Source organism: Hyla sarda, chromosome 2 (assembly GCF_029499605.1).
Source record: "Hyla sarda isolate aHylSar1 chromosome 2, aHylSar1.hap1, whole genome shotgun sequence".
NCBI classification, from domain to species: domain Eukaryota; kingdom Metazoa; phylum Chordata; class Amphibia; order Anura; family Hylidae; genus Hyla; species Hyla sarda.
In genome coordinates, this window is record NC_079190.1 from 89,326,005 (window position 1) to 89,341,590 (window position 15,586).

At 41.9% G+C, this 15,586-nt stretch overlaps 1 protein-coding gene across 4 annotated transcripts in view; it reads left to right on the plus strand.

The window, feature by feature from the left end:
* The window catches only part of LRP1 (LDL receptor related protein 1), a 328,104-nt gene that overhangs the window by 212,754 nt on the left and 99,764 nt on the right, over positions 1-15,586 (plus strand). For all 4 annotated transcript variants that reach the window (XM_056562521.1, XM_056562523.1, XM_056562520.1 and 1 more), the window contains exons 26-35: positions 3,354-3,518; positions 4,828-5,072; positions 5,248-5,379; positions 6,314-6,541; positions 6,658-6,832; positions 12,650-12,744; positions 13,535-13,684; positions 13,972-14,112; positions 14,225-14,350; positions 14,716-14,847. In XM_056562521.1, coding sequence (XP_056418496.1) covers positions 3,354-3,518; positions 4,828-5,072; positions 5,248-5,379; positions 6,314-6,541; positions 6,658-6,832; positions 12,650-12,744; positions 13,535-13,684; positions 13,972-14,112; positions 14,225-14,350; positions 14,716-14,847 — 1,589 coding nt within the window. The remainder of the gene's footprint in view (positions 1-3,353; positions 3,519-4,827; positions 5,073-5,247; positions 5,380-6,313; positions 6,542-6,657; positions 6,833-12,649; positions 12,745-13,534; positions 13,685-13,971; positions 14,113-14,224; positions 14,351-14,715; positions 14,848-15,586) is intronic.

Genomic DNA, 15,586 nt, shown 5'->3' on the forward strand with positions numbered 1-15,586 from the left:
CATAAATTCTATAAATAGGGATGTATCATGGTGTAACGTATATGCCAGGAGATTATTTGCAGTGTGGACAGTTTTTACAGCATTTTAGTAGGAATAAGTCTTCCGAACTCTAGTAAGAAACATTTTTGAAGCAAAGAAGGATTCTTAGGGTGCATTCACATCACGATTTTACCATCCGACTTTTTCTCACAATTTTTTACTTTCAAATCGGACAAATCGGCATGCCAAGTCGTATCCATTGACTTCCAGTCAGTAATAATATCCAACACATGCATCAGTTTTGATCCGCATCCGAATTTGCACGGTTTTAGATCGGGGGTAAAATCGTGGTTGGTCACGATTTTTTGCCCAGATTCAAAATCAGTTTGAAAGAGTCTCTGATTTTTTTAAATTATTATGGCCTATGTAAATCATGTTTAATCGTCTGACTGTGCGATTTCATCAGATTTATCGCTCACGATTTCTTTTTTACACATGCGCTTTAAATAAACTTTATTGCCCTTGACATACATATCATTTTCTAAACATTTTTGTGAAAAATCGGATGAAATTTCCAGCTGTACGATTATTTGATACGATTTTAAATCAGATACCAAACTATTTTTTTTTAAATACGTATACGATTTCAGGTAATCTGATTTTGTCCGATTTTACTGTCTGTTAATCGGATGGTAAAATCGAGATGTGAACCAGGCCTAACTTCAAAAATAGGGACCCTTTGGTGGTATGACTGTGAGTGACTGGCACAAGCATGCTCCAAACTAACGATTGTGCTGCCCGATAGCACAGTTCATGCTGTAAATGACTTGTTCTGCACTTGCATAACTCTTCGAAGTGTTTGAACTTCTGTACAATGTAGAGAATAGTGATGCATTTTTCTATTGTAGCTGCTTCCATCCTAAAAGGCACAGCCCTGTGCAGACACTTGTGGTTTAACTGTTAACATTTCTGCAGAATTCTGGCTCATCTGACGTTTTTTTTCCAGTGTCAGAGTCCAAAGATAAGCTTGTGGGACTGTAATTGATAGTTGTGTTTGATCAGTCCAGCGGGAGATTCTTGGAAGTGTTTTGAAACAGAATGGAAATGGCGTGCCAGAGCTTTACTGCAAACACATAAACTAGGATAGACAGCGGCTGGAATGGTGAAAGTGACAGTGTTCGCAAGCTAAAACAAATCTGTTAATGCATTTGTATTGGTCTGTGTCTTTACTGGGCAGTGCTTGTGTGATTTTTCCTATTTCTTCAGTATATTTGTGTGTGCAGTAGGGCTGCGGCTAACGATTATTTTAATAATCGATTAGTTGCCAATTGTTTCATTGATTAATCGAAAAAAAAAAATGACAAAAAAGGGGTTCAGCTGATTCTACTTGAAAAATTATGTACAATGGTCATATTAAAAGTTTCTAGCATGTGATGTAACCAAATATCAGCAATTTTGGCCTTTAAAAAAAAAATATATATTTTTTTTTTTTTTTTTTTTTTTTTTACTTTTACGCTGGTTGCTGTACAGGATCATTATTAATGATCCTGTACAGAAACCAGCATAAATTTGATATTGCCTCATGGGTAACTATCTGAACTATTAAAATGTTAATGATTTACTAATATTTAATTTACTACATACACACTGCTTTACCCATGGGGGTATGTGCAGAGCATTGCATTCTGGTGTTTGTAGTACAGACACTAGGATGCAATGCTCTGCACATACTACCATGTGTATAGCAGTGTGTATGTAGTACACACTTACACTACTATACACATAGGGGTATGTGCAGAGCATTGCATCCTAGTGTCTGTACTACAGACACCAGGATGCGATGCTCTGCACATACCGCCATGGGTAAAGCGGTGTGCACTGCATCGAATTTCATTAATTTTATCGAATAAACGTTGCAGCCCTAGTGTGCAGTATGCAACAGTTTGAGAGCGTGCTATGGAATAAGTGCTTGGATTTCATAGCCATGTTCATAAGTGGAACTTTAGGCTCTCTGTATCATTTCAGAGAAAACCCTATTTTAAAGGGGTACTCCACTTTCCAGCGTTCGGAAGTAAATGTTCCGAATGCTGTTTTCGCGCTGCGGGGGTCAGCCACGCCCCTCAAGACATCATGGTAATGCCCCCTCAATGCAAGTCTATGGGAGGGGGTGTGACGGCCGCCACGCCCCCTCCCATAGACTTGCATTGAGGGGGCATTACCATGATGTCATGAGGGGCGTGGCCGACCCCCGCAGCGTGAAAACAGCATTTGGAACATTTACTATTATTCAGTCCATTACTTTGTCTTGGTATCCAGATTATACAAGCCATGGTATGTTCTTATGATAACAAGTTTTTACTGAACATCGTGGTGCCCCTGCCATGCCAGCCATTAAACAACCATACCTCCCGGTAGACATACGGCAGTGGTGAGGGAATGTAACAAATTCTAGAAGTTAGGAATATTTACCAATTTGGGATTTTAGTGAAAAAGTTTATAATTTATTTTTTAAAGTTAATAAAGAAAAATTGTATAAATTGTAAAGTAATTCTGGTTTACTGGCCGCCACAATGCAATAGAAGAATGGCAATATTTTGGTGAATAAAAAAAAAAGTATTTCCCTCTGCTATAATTTTGTGGTAGGTCTGCATTACCCCTTGTGGGGAAAAAAATTGGTTGCCAACTTATTCGTGCATGGAGAGTCTTGGACCCCATTCAATCCAGTGACATGACCCGAACGTAGTTAACTAGTGATTATGTCTGGGTCATATTCTGATCATATTTGACTTGGACTGAATGTACACTGAGAAATGGTGAGTGCTGTGTATATCCTCTTGGATTTTGGCTTGTGAGGACTAACTCTATGGATACTGAGCACCACCACATACAGTATATTGCACTCCAATGAATGTTGCTGACCTTAGTAAGGCTGCATTCACATCTCGGTTTTACACTACGGGTGCCGGATCTGGGTGGGGAAGGGGCAAACAGGGCGTTCTCGTACCCCAGCCGGACCAGCGCTGTACTCAATTCACTTTAATGAGCCGACCAGAGTCAAACGGTGACTCAGGTCGGCTCATTTTTTACCTGTATCCAGTTTTGTGACCGGTTTGCCCCTCCCCCAGCCGGATCCGGCACTCGTAGTGTAAAACAGAGATGTGAATGCAGCCTAACGGTGATATAATAAACTGTATTTCTTTATATTTCAGTTGCATAACAATAATAAAAGAATGAGAACATATTCTGTAATCTGCTTATTGGCCTACTGGTTATAGAACTTCTCATGGCCAATGTCAGGTTTAAGAGAATAAGCCACATGTTACCTAACTAGCATTGGTTTGTGTGTACTTAATGTGAAATTCCAATTTCCTTAGAATCCTCTTCTGGACAGACTGGGATTCTAGTATGCCACGTATAGAAGCAGCTTCTATGAGCGGAGAGGGACGCCGGGTTATTCATAAGGAGACCGGATCGGGAGGATGGCCAAATGGTCTTACTGTAGACTACCTGGAGGAGCGCATTCTTTGGATTGATGCCAGGTACAGCTGAACCATATGCCATACATTCAGTTATATCTATGGGTGCAGTGTGAAGCTCCCGGTCAGAACACTCATAAAATAATTTTTGGCCTAGAATGAGACCACAGCTTATGTCAAAGAACTTTAAGATGCAAAGCAGTAAGATTTGTGTTGGAGAAACAGTCCTCACGGTGATTCTAAAGGATGGACCTAGGTGAAGAATGAGAGACTGTGTAGTTCAAGTTAAAGGGGTATTCCGGCTTTATACATCTTATCCAAAGGATAGGGGATAAGCTGTGTGATGGCAGGGGTCCTGCCGCTGGGGAACCCTGTGATCTCTAGTGACTTCATGCCACGCCCCCTCCATTCATGTCTATGGGAGGGGGCGTGACATCCATCACGCCCCCTCCCATAGACATGAATGGAGGGGGGGTGTGACATCACTAGGGGGCATGGCCGTGATGTCACGTCCCCCGTCTTGGGTGCAGCGCCCGACACAGAATGCCGGGGGCTGCACCGAGATCGGCGGGATCGCTGCGATCATACATCTTATCCCCTATCCTTTGGATAGGGGATAAGATGTATAAAGCCAGAATTCCCCTTTAAGGGTACGTTCACACATACAGGATCCTGCGCAGATTTGATGCGCAGGATTTGTATCTGCTGATTAGAAGCTGTGCTCAGTCATTTAGTTTACATGGAAATCTGCAGCAGAAAATCCTGCACATCAAATCTGCGTACATGTGAACGTACCCTGAGGCTGGATTTATAGATTAACCTATGTCTATGCTTTAGAATCACTTTAAAGACTGTTTTCTCTGCTTTCCCTGTTCCCAATCGGCTGTCTGGTCTCCAATGCAAAACTCATAATCTAATTCCTTCAAAGGCTATGGACAGATTTAAAAAGCATTTATGGTGTAAAAAAACATCTCTCTATAACTCTTTAATAAATATTTGCTCACATTTGCTTTTACAGTCCCTTAACTTGTATTCAGCCTATATGACCAACACCATCCTCTTACCTGCTGCTATTACTAGCAATACGAGGACAGTCCCCCTGTCTTTCTCTGAGCTGCAGCTAAATGGTGGAACATTTCTATCATGGAGACTTTTTAGAAAGTTGCTTCATTTTGCATTCAGGAAACAAAGCCACTATTAAGCCCATAGCCTTTGAACTATAGTAAGATATTGTTGCAAATTTGTGTTGTTCTTCTACTAGTTTGAAATTTTTTTTTAACCCTTTGTTTTTTTTTTTACCCTTTTATATGATTGATCAATCACACTTCAGTTCTATTTTATAGGTGGTTATTTAGTTGTGTTCACTCCTTAGATCAGATGCAATTTACTCGGCAAAGTATGATGGTTCAGGGCACATTGAAGTACTGAAGGGCCATGAATACTTATCTCATCCTTTTGCCGTCACACTATATGGTGGGGAAGTATACTGGACAGACTGGAGGACAAACACCTTGGCAAAGGCAAATAAATGGACTGGTCACAATGTGACCATTGTACAACGTACCAACACTCAACCCTTTGACCTGCAGGTTTATCACCCCTCACGCCAACCCCTAGGTAAGATGGAAAATGTCTATGAAATCATTTGGAACCTATTTGTTTTCCTATTTGTGAATTAATTTCTCTTATGTGGGATCTTAATATTGAGACATCATTGTGCTTTTCCCTTAAATCACCGTGAAGCCAACAAGCTGCTTATTTTATTTCTTTTTGTTCCTTCCATAAATTGCAGTTCCAAATCCATGTGCAGCCAATGATGGAAAAGGACCCTGCAGTCACTTGTGCCTTATTAACTACAACCAGACGTTCTCCTGCGCGTGCCCTCACCTCATGAAGCTGTCTCCAGACAAAAAGACTTGTATGGGTAAGTATTTCAAGCTGTTGCCTTCAATAACAAGCTGCTGGTGAATGTACAGCGTGACCTGTCCTAATCTGGCACTGGGTTTTCCATGTTTCCCCCCCATGGTCTACTGTTAAAGTAGCTTAACAATGACCATTTTTTCTAATATATAAGTTTCTTCACTGAGTCTTTTGTTGAGCTAGTCCTAAAAAGTCCACACAATATTCACCTGTTCAGCCTGATTCAATGGACTGGGTCAGTTTGACACACCATGCCAGTATTTACCTATTACTATCTCAGTATGGCTCATAGTTTGTAAAGAAAAATGTCAAATGAATTGAAAGGAAAACATCAGTCAATTCTGTGCTAAAACGGATGTTGTTCCCTTTATTTTCTTTCCTAAACTACAAAGTTGTCTTGCTTCCGTTTTAAGAATTTGGACTGCATTTCGATATGGATGAAGTTTACATTTAACTTTAAGGGTTACTCCGCCTGAAAACCTCTTCTCCCCTATCCAAAGGATAGGGGATAAGATGTCTAATCACGGGAGCCCTGCCGCTGGGAACCCCCACGATCTCTGCAGTGGCACCCCAGTCATCCGGTGCACAGAGAAATCTCCACCCTGTACCGAATTACTTGCGACTACAGCCGCCACACCCCCTCCATTCATGTCTATGGCAGGAGGCATGGCTGCTACGTACTAGCAGTCACGCCCCCTCCCATAGGCATTAATGGAGGAAGCATGGTGTGACGTCACGAACACGGAAGCTCAAAGCTTCTGTGTTCTGGACGCCACCGCTGCCAGTCCGGAGTTCGTGGGGGGTCCCCAGGGGCGGGACCCCTGTGATCAGACATCTTATCCTGTATTCTTTGGATAGGGGATACGAAGTTTTCCAGCAGAGTACCCCTTTAAGTGTAAACAGGAATAATGCCGTTTCTCTTTTTAAAACTTTTATAGAATCCAGAAGATTCCTGTTGTATGCTCGCCAGATGGAAATCCGTGGAGTTGACATTGACAACCCTTATTACAACTACATCATCTCTTTCACCGTCCCGGATATCGACAATGTCACCGTAGTAGATTATGATGCCTTAGAGCAACGCATTTACTGGTCAGATGTCCGAACACAAACCATCAAGAGAGCGTTCATCAATGGCACCGGAGTGGAGACTGTTGTATCTGCCGGTAATAAGCTACAAGATACATTTTTTTCTCTTTTTAATTAGAAAATTACTAGAAATTGACAATGATACATTGATCAGTTTTTAAAAATTTATTTGTATGTAAATTTTTGCTTGCAGACTTACCAAATGCTCAAGGATTGGCTGTGGACTGGGTGTCTAGGAACCTCTATTGGACAAGTTATGATGCTAATAAGAAGCAGATCAATGTGGCTCGCTTAGATGGGTCCTTCAAAAATGCTGTCATCCAGGGCTTGGACAAACCCCACTGCCTTGTTGCGAATCCACTGGAAGGGTGCGTCTGCGTTACATTTTGTTGCATAGTTATTATGTTAGGTTCCATAATATATACATTTTAAATTAAAGCATTATCCCTTAAAAGATCTTTAACAACTGTCTAGAATAAATGGACAACACCAAATAATTGGCTTCAAGAAGAACTCCAGGCAAATGAAATTACCTTAACATAGCTGCACATGTTAAAGTTATATCACGTTGCCATATACAACTATAATCTTTACTGAGCACATACCCTGTCTCTCTCAGCTTTTCCTCTAGCCAGGAAGTTCAGTTTTATCGCACGATGACTGTCAGGCACCAGTAGCAGGGCCCGACACGTCACTGTGTAACATCACACAACCTTCTCGTCTGCTCAGAGAGCCAGTGTTTCAGTGTGTGATTGTCCCTGATTGGCTTAGGCGCACACCTCCCTCATCTATATTCACTGCATAATTCACTCCAATTATGTGACCTTCTCAGCACTCTCAAGGCAGCTTCTTCGCAGCTTACACAGGAACAAGCAAAAGGGCTCATGGTTTGTGTAGTCTTTTGTTTATGGGGGCTATAGGAGTCCAATAAAAAAAATCAGCTGGGATGCCTTGTGGATTCATGGTGAGTGTATATATACTCTTAAGTTTTTATTTTGACCACTTTTAGCTGTATATCTCCTTTAAAGGGGTTGTCCAGGGAAAGACAACATCCTATAAAGGTTATTAGGGTGCCTTACAAATAAGGGACACTCCCCTTCCCATTTCACCATAACTACTGTTCAAATTGTGCCCAGGTCTATGCTGTTTATCATTTCCTGGTTGACCTCTCCATATGTAAGAAATGCCAGGCATACGACAACCAGTGACTGGCCAAACAGGCATTTCCTGCATATAGAGATGTCACCAGGAAGCCAGAAGCAGCACGGACCTTGGCAAAATTGGAACAGCAGTGATGGTGGAATAGGAAGGTGAGTATCCCTCATTTGTAAGGCACCCTGTTACCTTTTATAGAATGTTTTATTTTCCTGGACAACCCCTTTAAGCCAACGATTTGGCATTTTCCATTTATAAAGTATCAGTTCCTATTCAGGACAGTTCTTGCACATCTGGCTAGTGGTGGACATTTTCTGTGTATGGATATGTCACCAGAATGCCATAATTAGTAGGGGCCTGGGCTCAATTAGAACAGCCGTGGTGGAGCAGTTGGCAGGTAAGTATCCCTTATTTTTTTATTCTCACCTTGACCCCATAAAATAAAAAAATATAAAAAAGTTGATTTCCCTTTACAAAGTTTACTTTGCTTGGAAATTGCAGGTCACAAGACATAAGAGCAGATTTATAAGCTGACATGAGGCTGCCTGCAGGAAAGTCTTTTGGCCTCATAAACTATTTATTGGGGGTCTCAGAAGTTGTCATATTAAAGGAGCCAGTAAGAAGCCCTCAGGTTAATGGGTTGTCTGTGATGAGACAAGCCCATTAAAACAAAAGGGAACAGTAGTGTCAACTTTCCAGATCTAGCTGCTAGATATTTCTATATGGTATAAATCACCTTGTAGATGCTACCATTATACCACAAGTACATATAACACTTTGTAACATTTGTAACAAAACAATTCTTTTCATTTCCCTGATATCAGTCTGATGGATCATTCTGGGAAAATACTCTCTGTAGGAGAGTGCGAATGGGTAAATGATAGTCAGATGGATACTTCCCATGTTGAGAGATCAATGTGTTATGGCCGGATTTGTTTTTTCAGATCTTTAGCCAGAATGACCAAATATTTCCTGCCCATGTCCAGGTTCACAGCTTGTAAAATGATGTTTTTAATATGAAGTTAAGGAGAAACCATTCCGTAAACACATTTTGAACCAGTCAAATGCTCCCCCGGGCAGTCCGCTGGAAGTTTTACATGGTTTGGCTTGGATATTGTCTGCGTAGAAGTTTTTTTTCCACTATTAATACAAACCTGGGTAGTAAGCATAGGAAGTTGCCCAGTGTTATTTCTACAAACACACTTGTTGCAATTCAGCATTTCTGCCTGCAGGGACTCTGCTCTAGTTGAATAGTTGTAAGTGGCACACCAGAAAATATGACTACTTCTGGTTGCTTTTTTGTCCCTGGCTGCCCTGCGTGTGGGGGTGGACCAAAGTAGTTTCCAGTAATGTGGAAATAAGCAGAGCCATCTGTGTGGGAGAGCCGGGTTCATTACGGGAAATTAATATGAGGAAACGTGGATCGGATTTGGTGATAATGTCACGCAGAACCCAAAACAATTCACTGGCTACATAATGACTGTATTCTAAGGGTTCATATGTCCATCCCACTTAAATGCATAATGCCGTATAATGTACTGGCCTTATTATACAAACGATGCTATGAAAATCTGATATTTCTTAATAGATTTCAGCTGCTACTCTTAGTAGATAACTGGAGACATTTGTGATACTTTGTGGGGACCTTCATTGTTCTTATGTAATGTGTGTGTGAGCAGAAGGGGCTTCTCTTGGTGTTTACAGTGGATTTTATTTTATAAGTTGATAAAAAATGGAAAAAAAAAAGCTAAGAAATTGGCCTTACTCGACTTTATTTATAGGTCATGCATGTTGCTTGATAAAATCTACATTTCCTCTCGAGGGTTTTCTTAAAGTTAGGTTCCATTTACATCTTGGTGCCGGTATATTCTGGGATACCAGCAAAAAGGTATAGTAACATATAAATAAAGTCAATATACCTAGAATCAATGGGCTTGCCATGTGGCATACCCATGAAAAGCCCATTGACTTTAATGGCCCTAATGTAGCCAGATAGCGACTGTTTGGTCTGTTACCTGAGCATATACTTTTTTTTTTTTTTTTACCAAACCTAAAAATGTAGTTTACGGCTCATTTGCTACATATGATGTGGGAGTGTCCTGCCTTAACTGCCTATTGGACTGATGTGATGCGCCTTATTGGGACTGTATACGGGGTCACACTGAATAGAGAACCTAAAGTGTGCCTACTTGGCCTGGTTGGATGTGATCAGGAACCTTCCATGAGAGAAGTGGGGATCTTACGGGTGCTGTATCAAGCCAGGAAACTCATTGCACAGTTCTGGATCAGACCGTCCACTCCAAGGATAGCTGATCTTATTAAAAGAATAAAGCTTATAGTACGCTTGGAAAAAGGGATATATATTAAATGTAAAGTTGAAAGGAAGTTTGATGGTATTTGGGGACCCTGGGTGCACCATTTTGACCCCCCGCCGACTAATTCCTAATTGCTTGTATGCCCTCAGTCTGTAATTGAGGTGGTGAGACTGTCTTGAATGCTGGGGATCAGTGCGTGTGGCCTCTCTCTTCTTTGCCCGTTCTTTTCTCTCTATCCCTCTCTAGTGGCTTTGTTGGAGGGCCTGTGGGTACCGCTTGCTGTGTGTACAGGGAGTAAGGGAATATGCCCTTCGGGACTGAAGTTTATTTAAACCCTTAGTTGTCTAACAGTGTATACTTTTGTTGCTGTGGGGGGGAGAGACGGACTGTTTGTTTGGAAGGTGGGTGGAGGGGAGTTTGCTGTTTGTGAACTGTTTCTTGTAAAAAAAAACATGTTTAAAACTTTAATAAAAAAATATCTAATAAAAAAAAAAAAAATTGTTTACATCCATAAGGTGAACCTAACCTAGCAGTATATGCGATACCGAAATAAAATATTTGTTTGTCATGTTACATTGACTCTGGGGAAGTAAAGAATGAATCTGTTTTCATTGACATTATTATGATATGTATATAAAGCCTATACAGATCAGGTCCTTCGGAATGACTGACTGCCTTTTATAGCTAGATAACGCCTTTCCGGACTCTAATAAACTTCGGTGGAATTTACAAAGACCGTCACTTTGTACACCTGTCTTAAAGGGATTATCCAGCAAAAGAAACAAACTGTGTATGGTGTAAAGAATTATAATAAAGTGACTTAATATGTTCTGCTATAGTGCACATATGTTCAGTTGTGCTCTCTCCCCCTTCCCTCCTGTCTGCTCAGGAGAGACAATTGATGTGAAGAGGGAAAGCTCATATTACTGCTCATAAAATTTTAAGGCAGCAGGAGGGCTTTCTTAGATAAAACAGCAGTGAGCCAGATTAGACAGCAGATAGGCTTATTTATGCTATAAAATCTAATGAGCAGTAATGTCAGCTCCCCTCTTCACATTCATGGTCTGGTCTTCAGCAGGCAATGTGGAGCAGGGACGGGAGCTGTGCTTTCAGAGAGCAGGACAGGAAATCACAGTGTACAAGCCAGACAGCTCAGCTATTATGAGGGATCTGTGCAGTATGGAAAAAAAAAAATGGCTCCGCTCCCCCAGTGCCTCAGGTTTCCTGCTCCCAGCCTCCACAGCAATTCTTTTCCTGCCTCTTGGGGTTGGGTCATCACTTTGGGCTAAGCTAATTGACGGCTGCAGTGATGTCCCACCTCAGCCAGTGATAGGCTGAGCGACAGTGTGACGGATTGGGCCCCAGCACCAGGAAGAAGATCGCTGCGGGGGCTGGGAGCATGGCACAGGTGGAGTGGTGGGAGGCAAATTTACCTGGGGTTTGCACACAATTTTTGACTTTTGCCCAATTTCTGCCAGACACAGACTTTATAGATTCCCCCCCCCCCCCTTTGTGTTTCTATTTCTTATTCTTTCCAAGGTTTTTGTTTGCTTAGTGAATTAGAACACTTGTTTATATTCAGAGGCTGCAGTGTTCCCCGAGCTAATACATTCAGACTCCAGACGGATACAAACTAGTAGAGAGAGTGTGCAGCTGCTGATAATGTGGTTAGCTCACAGAGCATTGTGTAGACTGGGGACAATTGTATCCACTTCTCAACCAAGGCCAAGATTGGTGTGCAGCATGTGAATATTAACAAGACTGACCTCATTCCCAGACAAACTAGTATTTTCAAAATAACAAGGAAAAATAAAAGAAGCAATCTGATTGATTGTTATGGGCAACTGCGCCACTTTTGCTCTGCATGGCTCAGGTACGCGGCGGTATACGTTGGCATACCTTTCTGCCAGTATGATAGTGTAGAACAATGTAGAGCAGAGTAAGGTGTCTAGGTTAAAGGGGTACTCTGCTGCTCAGCGTTTGGAACAAACTGTTCCGAACGCTGGAGCCGACACCGGCAGCTTGTGATGTCATAGCCCCGCCCCCTCATGACATCACGTCCCGTCCCCTCAATGCAAGTCTATGGGAGAGGCGTGACATACGTCACGCCTCTCCCATAGACTTGCATTGAGGGGGCTGGACGTGAAGTCATGAGGGGGTGGGGCTATGATGTCACGAGCTGCCGGCTCCACCGTTCAGAACAGTTTGTTCCAAACGAAGTACCCCTTTAAGCATGTTTGGGAGAGAAAATTGGCATAAAAAAAGCTGCAAGTGAGGCTACCACAAACATTTGTGACTTCTTTATGCCAGGTCACTGACATGAAAGCCATGATAAATTCCCCCTTGACATTATACAAACCTAATTCACTATAGATTCTGTATGTTTCTTTATGTATTCCATCTTAATTGTCAAATACCATGTCTATAAGGGACATAGTGCTTCTTTCTTGACTAGCCGTGTACTACTACCCACCATACGGGAGGGTGTTAATACTGGCTAGGGTAAAAAAATTTGGACCCTGGACTATTTCTTCTGTGAATCGTTGGTATTCTACCCTGTCATCACAGACAGTGTGCGGTCAGGAATCCTGCTCTGGAATACCAAGTAATGTTTTTGGTTGGTGTCTGGGTTCAGTGCAATGTGCAGGGCTCATCTTATTCTGGGCACATGTGGCTGCCAGGCTGGTCTTAAAATAATCTGAACGTTTCTTTCAGGAAGCTGTACTGGACAGATGGTGACAACATCAGCATGTCTAATATGGATGGCACAGAGCGGCAAGTCCTCTTTACTGGGCAGAAGGGACCAGTTGGTGAGACATTATCGCACATCTAACAGTTCACTAGTCATTTATTGGTCCCCACTAAGATGTATATGAAAAACTTTCTCCCCTTTTACACTGGTACATCTATGGGAAAACAGAAATATACCTAGTTACAATTTAGGTTCTAGGATAAAAAAAAGACAACTCGAGCTTTACAGTCTAGCGTCCGCTCATTTTGTAGCTTACATAATAATGATACAGACAGAGCATGACAGTGAATAGTTACTAGCAGGGCACATAATGCCCCAGCACACAATGTGTGGACACCTTTTTCTTTTCAATAATACAGAACATGTGTCAGTGCTGTATATAACTATGAGTTGGACTGTTATTCAGGAGACTGCATAAGGGTTTCCTCCTTACATTCTCCTAGCCCTCTGGCAGGGAGCACATGGTAGGTGTTCACACTAGTGTGGTGCTCTGTGGCGGCCATTGTTTCTTCGATGCTTTGTCTGTGGGGTGGTGCGGCCCAAAGCCAGGGGCTTGGTCGGGCAGCAGTGGGGCTGCCTGGCCACTGGATTATTCCCTCTGTGGGCTTGGTGTCTCGGAGACAGTGGTCGCTACGCCAGTGTCAGGTTAGGGACCCACTCTGACTAGATGGCCTTGACTTGGCGAGTGGACTTGTACTTTTTGATCATATACTAACGACCTGTTAGTTTTTGAAATTATGCTGAGAAGCAAGTAGATCAAAATACAAATGGTGGATGTGCGGCTGTGTTTCTCTATTTGTGTTGTACAATCGTTATTCATATTGTGATTCCTTTTTTCGTCTTTACAGGCTTATCAATTGATTATCTTGAGAAAAAACTCTACTGGATCAGTTCTGGGGCTGGAACCATCAACAGATGTAACCTCAATGGAAAAGGACTTGAAGTTCTTCTTACTATGAAAACTTACCTTGGAAAGGCAACCGCACTGGCTATCATGGGTAAATAGGTTTTGAAAAGTTTCTTCCCAACTTAAATATGTATGGCGCATCCACAGGGCATGACCTAAATGTCTGATAGATGCAGGCAGTACCTCTGGGATCTACACTCATATTTTATTTAATTTTTGACCAGAACCTTATTTGCTTGGTTTACCGTCTTAAGCTTAGCAGAAATATTGTATCAACAACTGGAATTTTAAGGCCACATCCTATTTAGATCTCGTGTATGCTCACCTGATGACGTTTATCATCAGGACCGTTCCTCAATACATCCTATATTTCCTTAGGTGACAAACTTTGGTGGGCAGACCATGCTTCTGACAAAATGGGAACGTGCAATAAGAAGGATGGATCGGACCCCAGAGTCTTGCGTCAAAACACCAACCAAGTCATGCATATGAAGATTTACGATGAGGAGATACAGAAAGGTAGCAGCTGGAACATGGTGTCCTCTTCTGCACTTTATCGAACTGTTATATTAAAATAGAATTTTTTTCCCCTCAGTTCTTCTGGACTTAGCTCTTTACGCTTTAATTTTAGGAACCAACAACTGCTCAGTAAATAATGGAGATTGTTCCCAGCTGTGCCTTCCTACCTCCTCCACCACAAGATCATGTATGTGCACCGCCGGTTACAGCCTGAAGTCTGGGCAGCAGACATGTGAGGGTGAGTTCTGCCTGCCTATTGAACTTTATCTGGATTTCCCAATAATAATTTATGCAGGAAAACTGCATAACATTTTTGTGAACATAGTGTGAATTGCATGACACTTACAGATAGTGGTTAACAATCTGCATGTGTCGGCTGCTTATATAGCGGACAGTGTAAGCTTAGAGTGGAAAGTCCAAGAATGTCCAGAATTTATCACCGCCTATCATTTGACTTAGGTTGTGGAAATATTTTGCCATGCCCACTTTTTATGAGACATATCCCTTTACTGCTAAGTCACACGATGCGCTAAAAGCATGTAAAAAAAATTCTGGTGCACTTGGAGGATAAAATTTGCCCCATTGTGTGTAATACTCTTACAGGTGTTGGCTCCTTCTTGCTGTACTCGGTACATGAAGGCATACGAGGCATTCCTTTGGACCCAACAGATAAATCTGATGCTCTGGTTCCGGTCTCTGGTACATCACTGGCTGTCGGGATGGACTTCCATGCAGGTAAGATCCCTTACTATCTTGGAACATTCTACTCTAGCAGTTGGTTTGGGTAATTCCTTTGTTATTACTCTGATATGATTACCATAACTGCCCTATTTAAACTTGCTACCTGGTTGTTCACCTTAGGTGAGTATGACCTATTGCTTGCCTTGCATTCTTCTTGCTTTGCCCATACACAGTATTGTTTGTACATCCACTTAAGTCTTGCATACCAAGACCAGTTCACTAACCACTCGAATAAATAAAATATCACACTTTATTAGTAAAAATTATACCCAAACAAATTCTAAAACAGCTCACAGTAACTGGACAGGTATTTCTACAGGAGAATTGAAGCATAACAAAGGAGCAGCTAGTGCATAATAATCAGCAACAACGAATGCACATATTATTTACATATTACAGGATAGGACATGACCTATACCATTAGGTAGAGACTATATTGCAGTAAGATGGCAGAGTATTGGAATAAAGAAAATGCCCCTAAAAATAAACCTTGGCACAACTGTAGTAATCCCCCACACTATCTATCACTGAACTATAGTATGGCCACCAATGTCCGCCAACTGTGTTGGCCCAGTTGTTTACCCATGAGTGCCGGTTTGTTGAACCACTTTCTCAAGGGTCCGCTGTAAAGTCCGCCCACGAAAGTCTAGAAGTTTAAGTCCAAAGCTTATTTCCCATCTGTTCTGCACAGATCAATGCAGAGAGAACACAGCTCACGATGGGTGGTACAGTT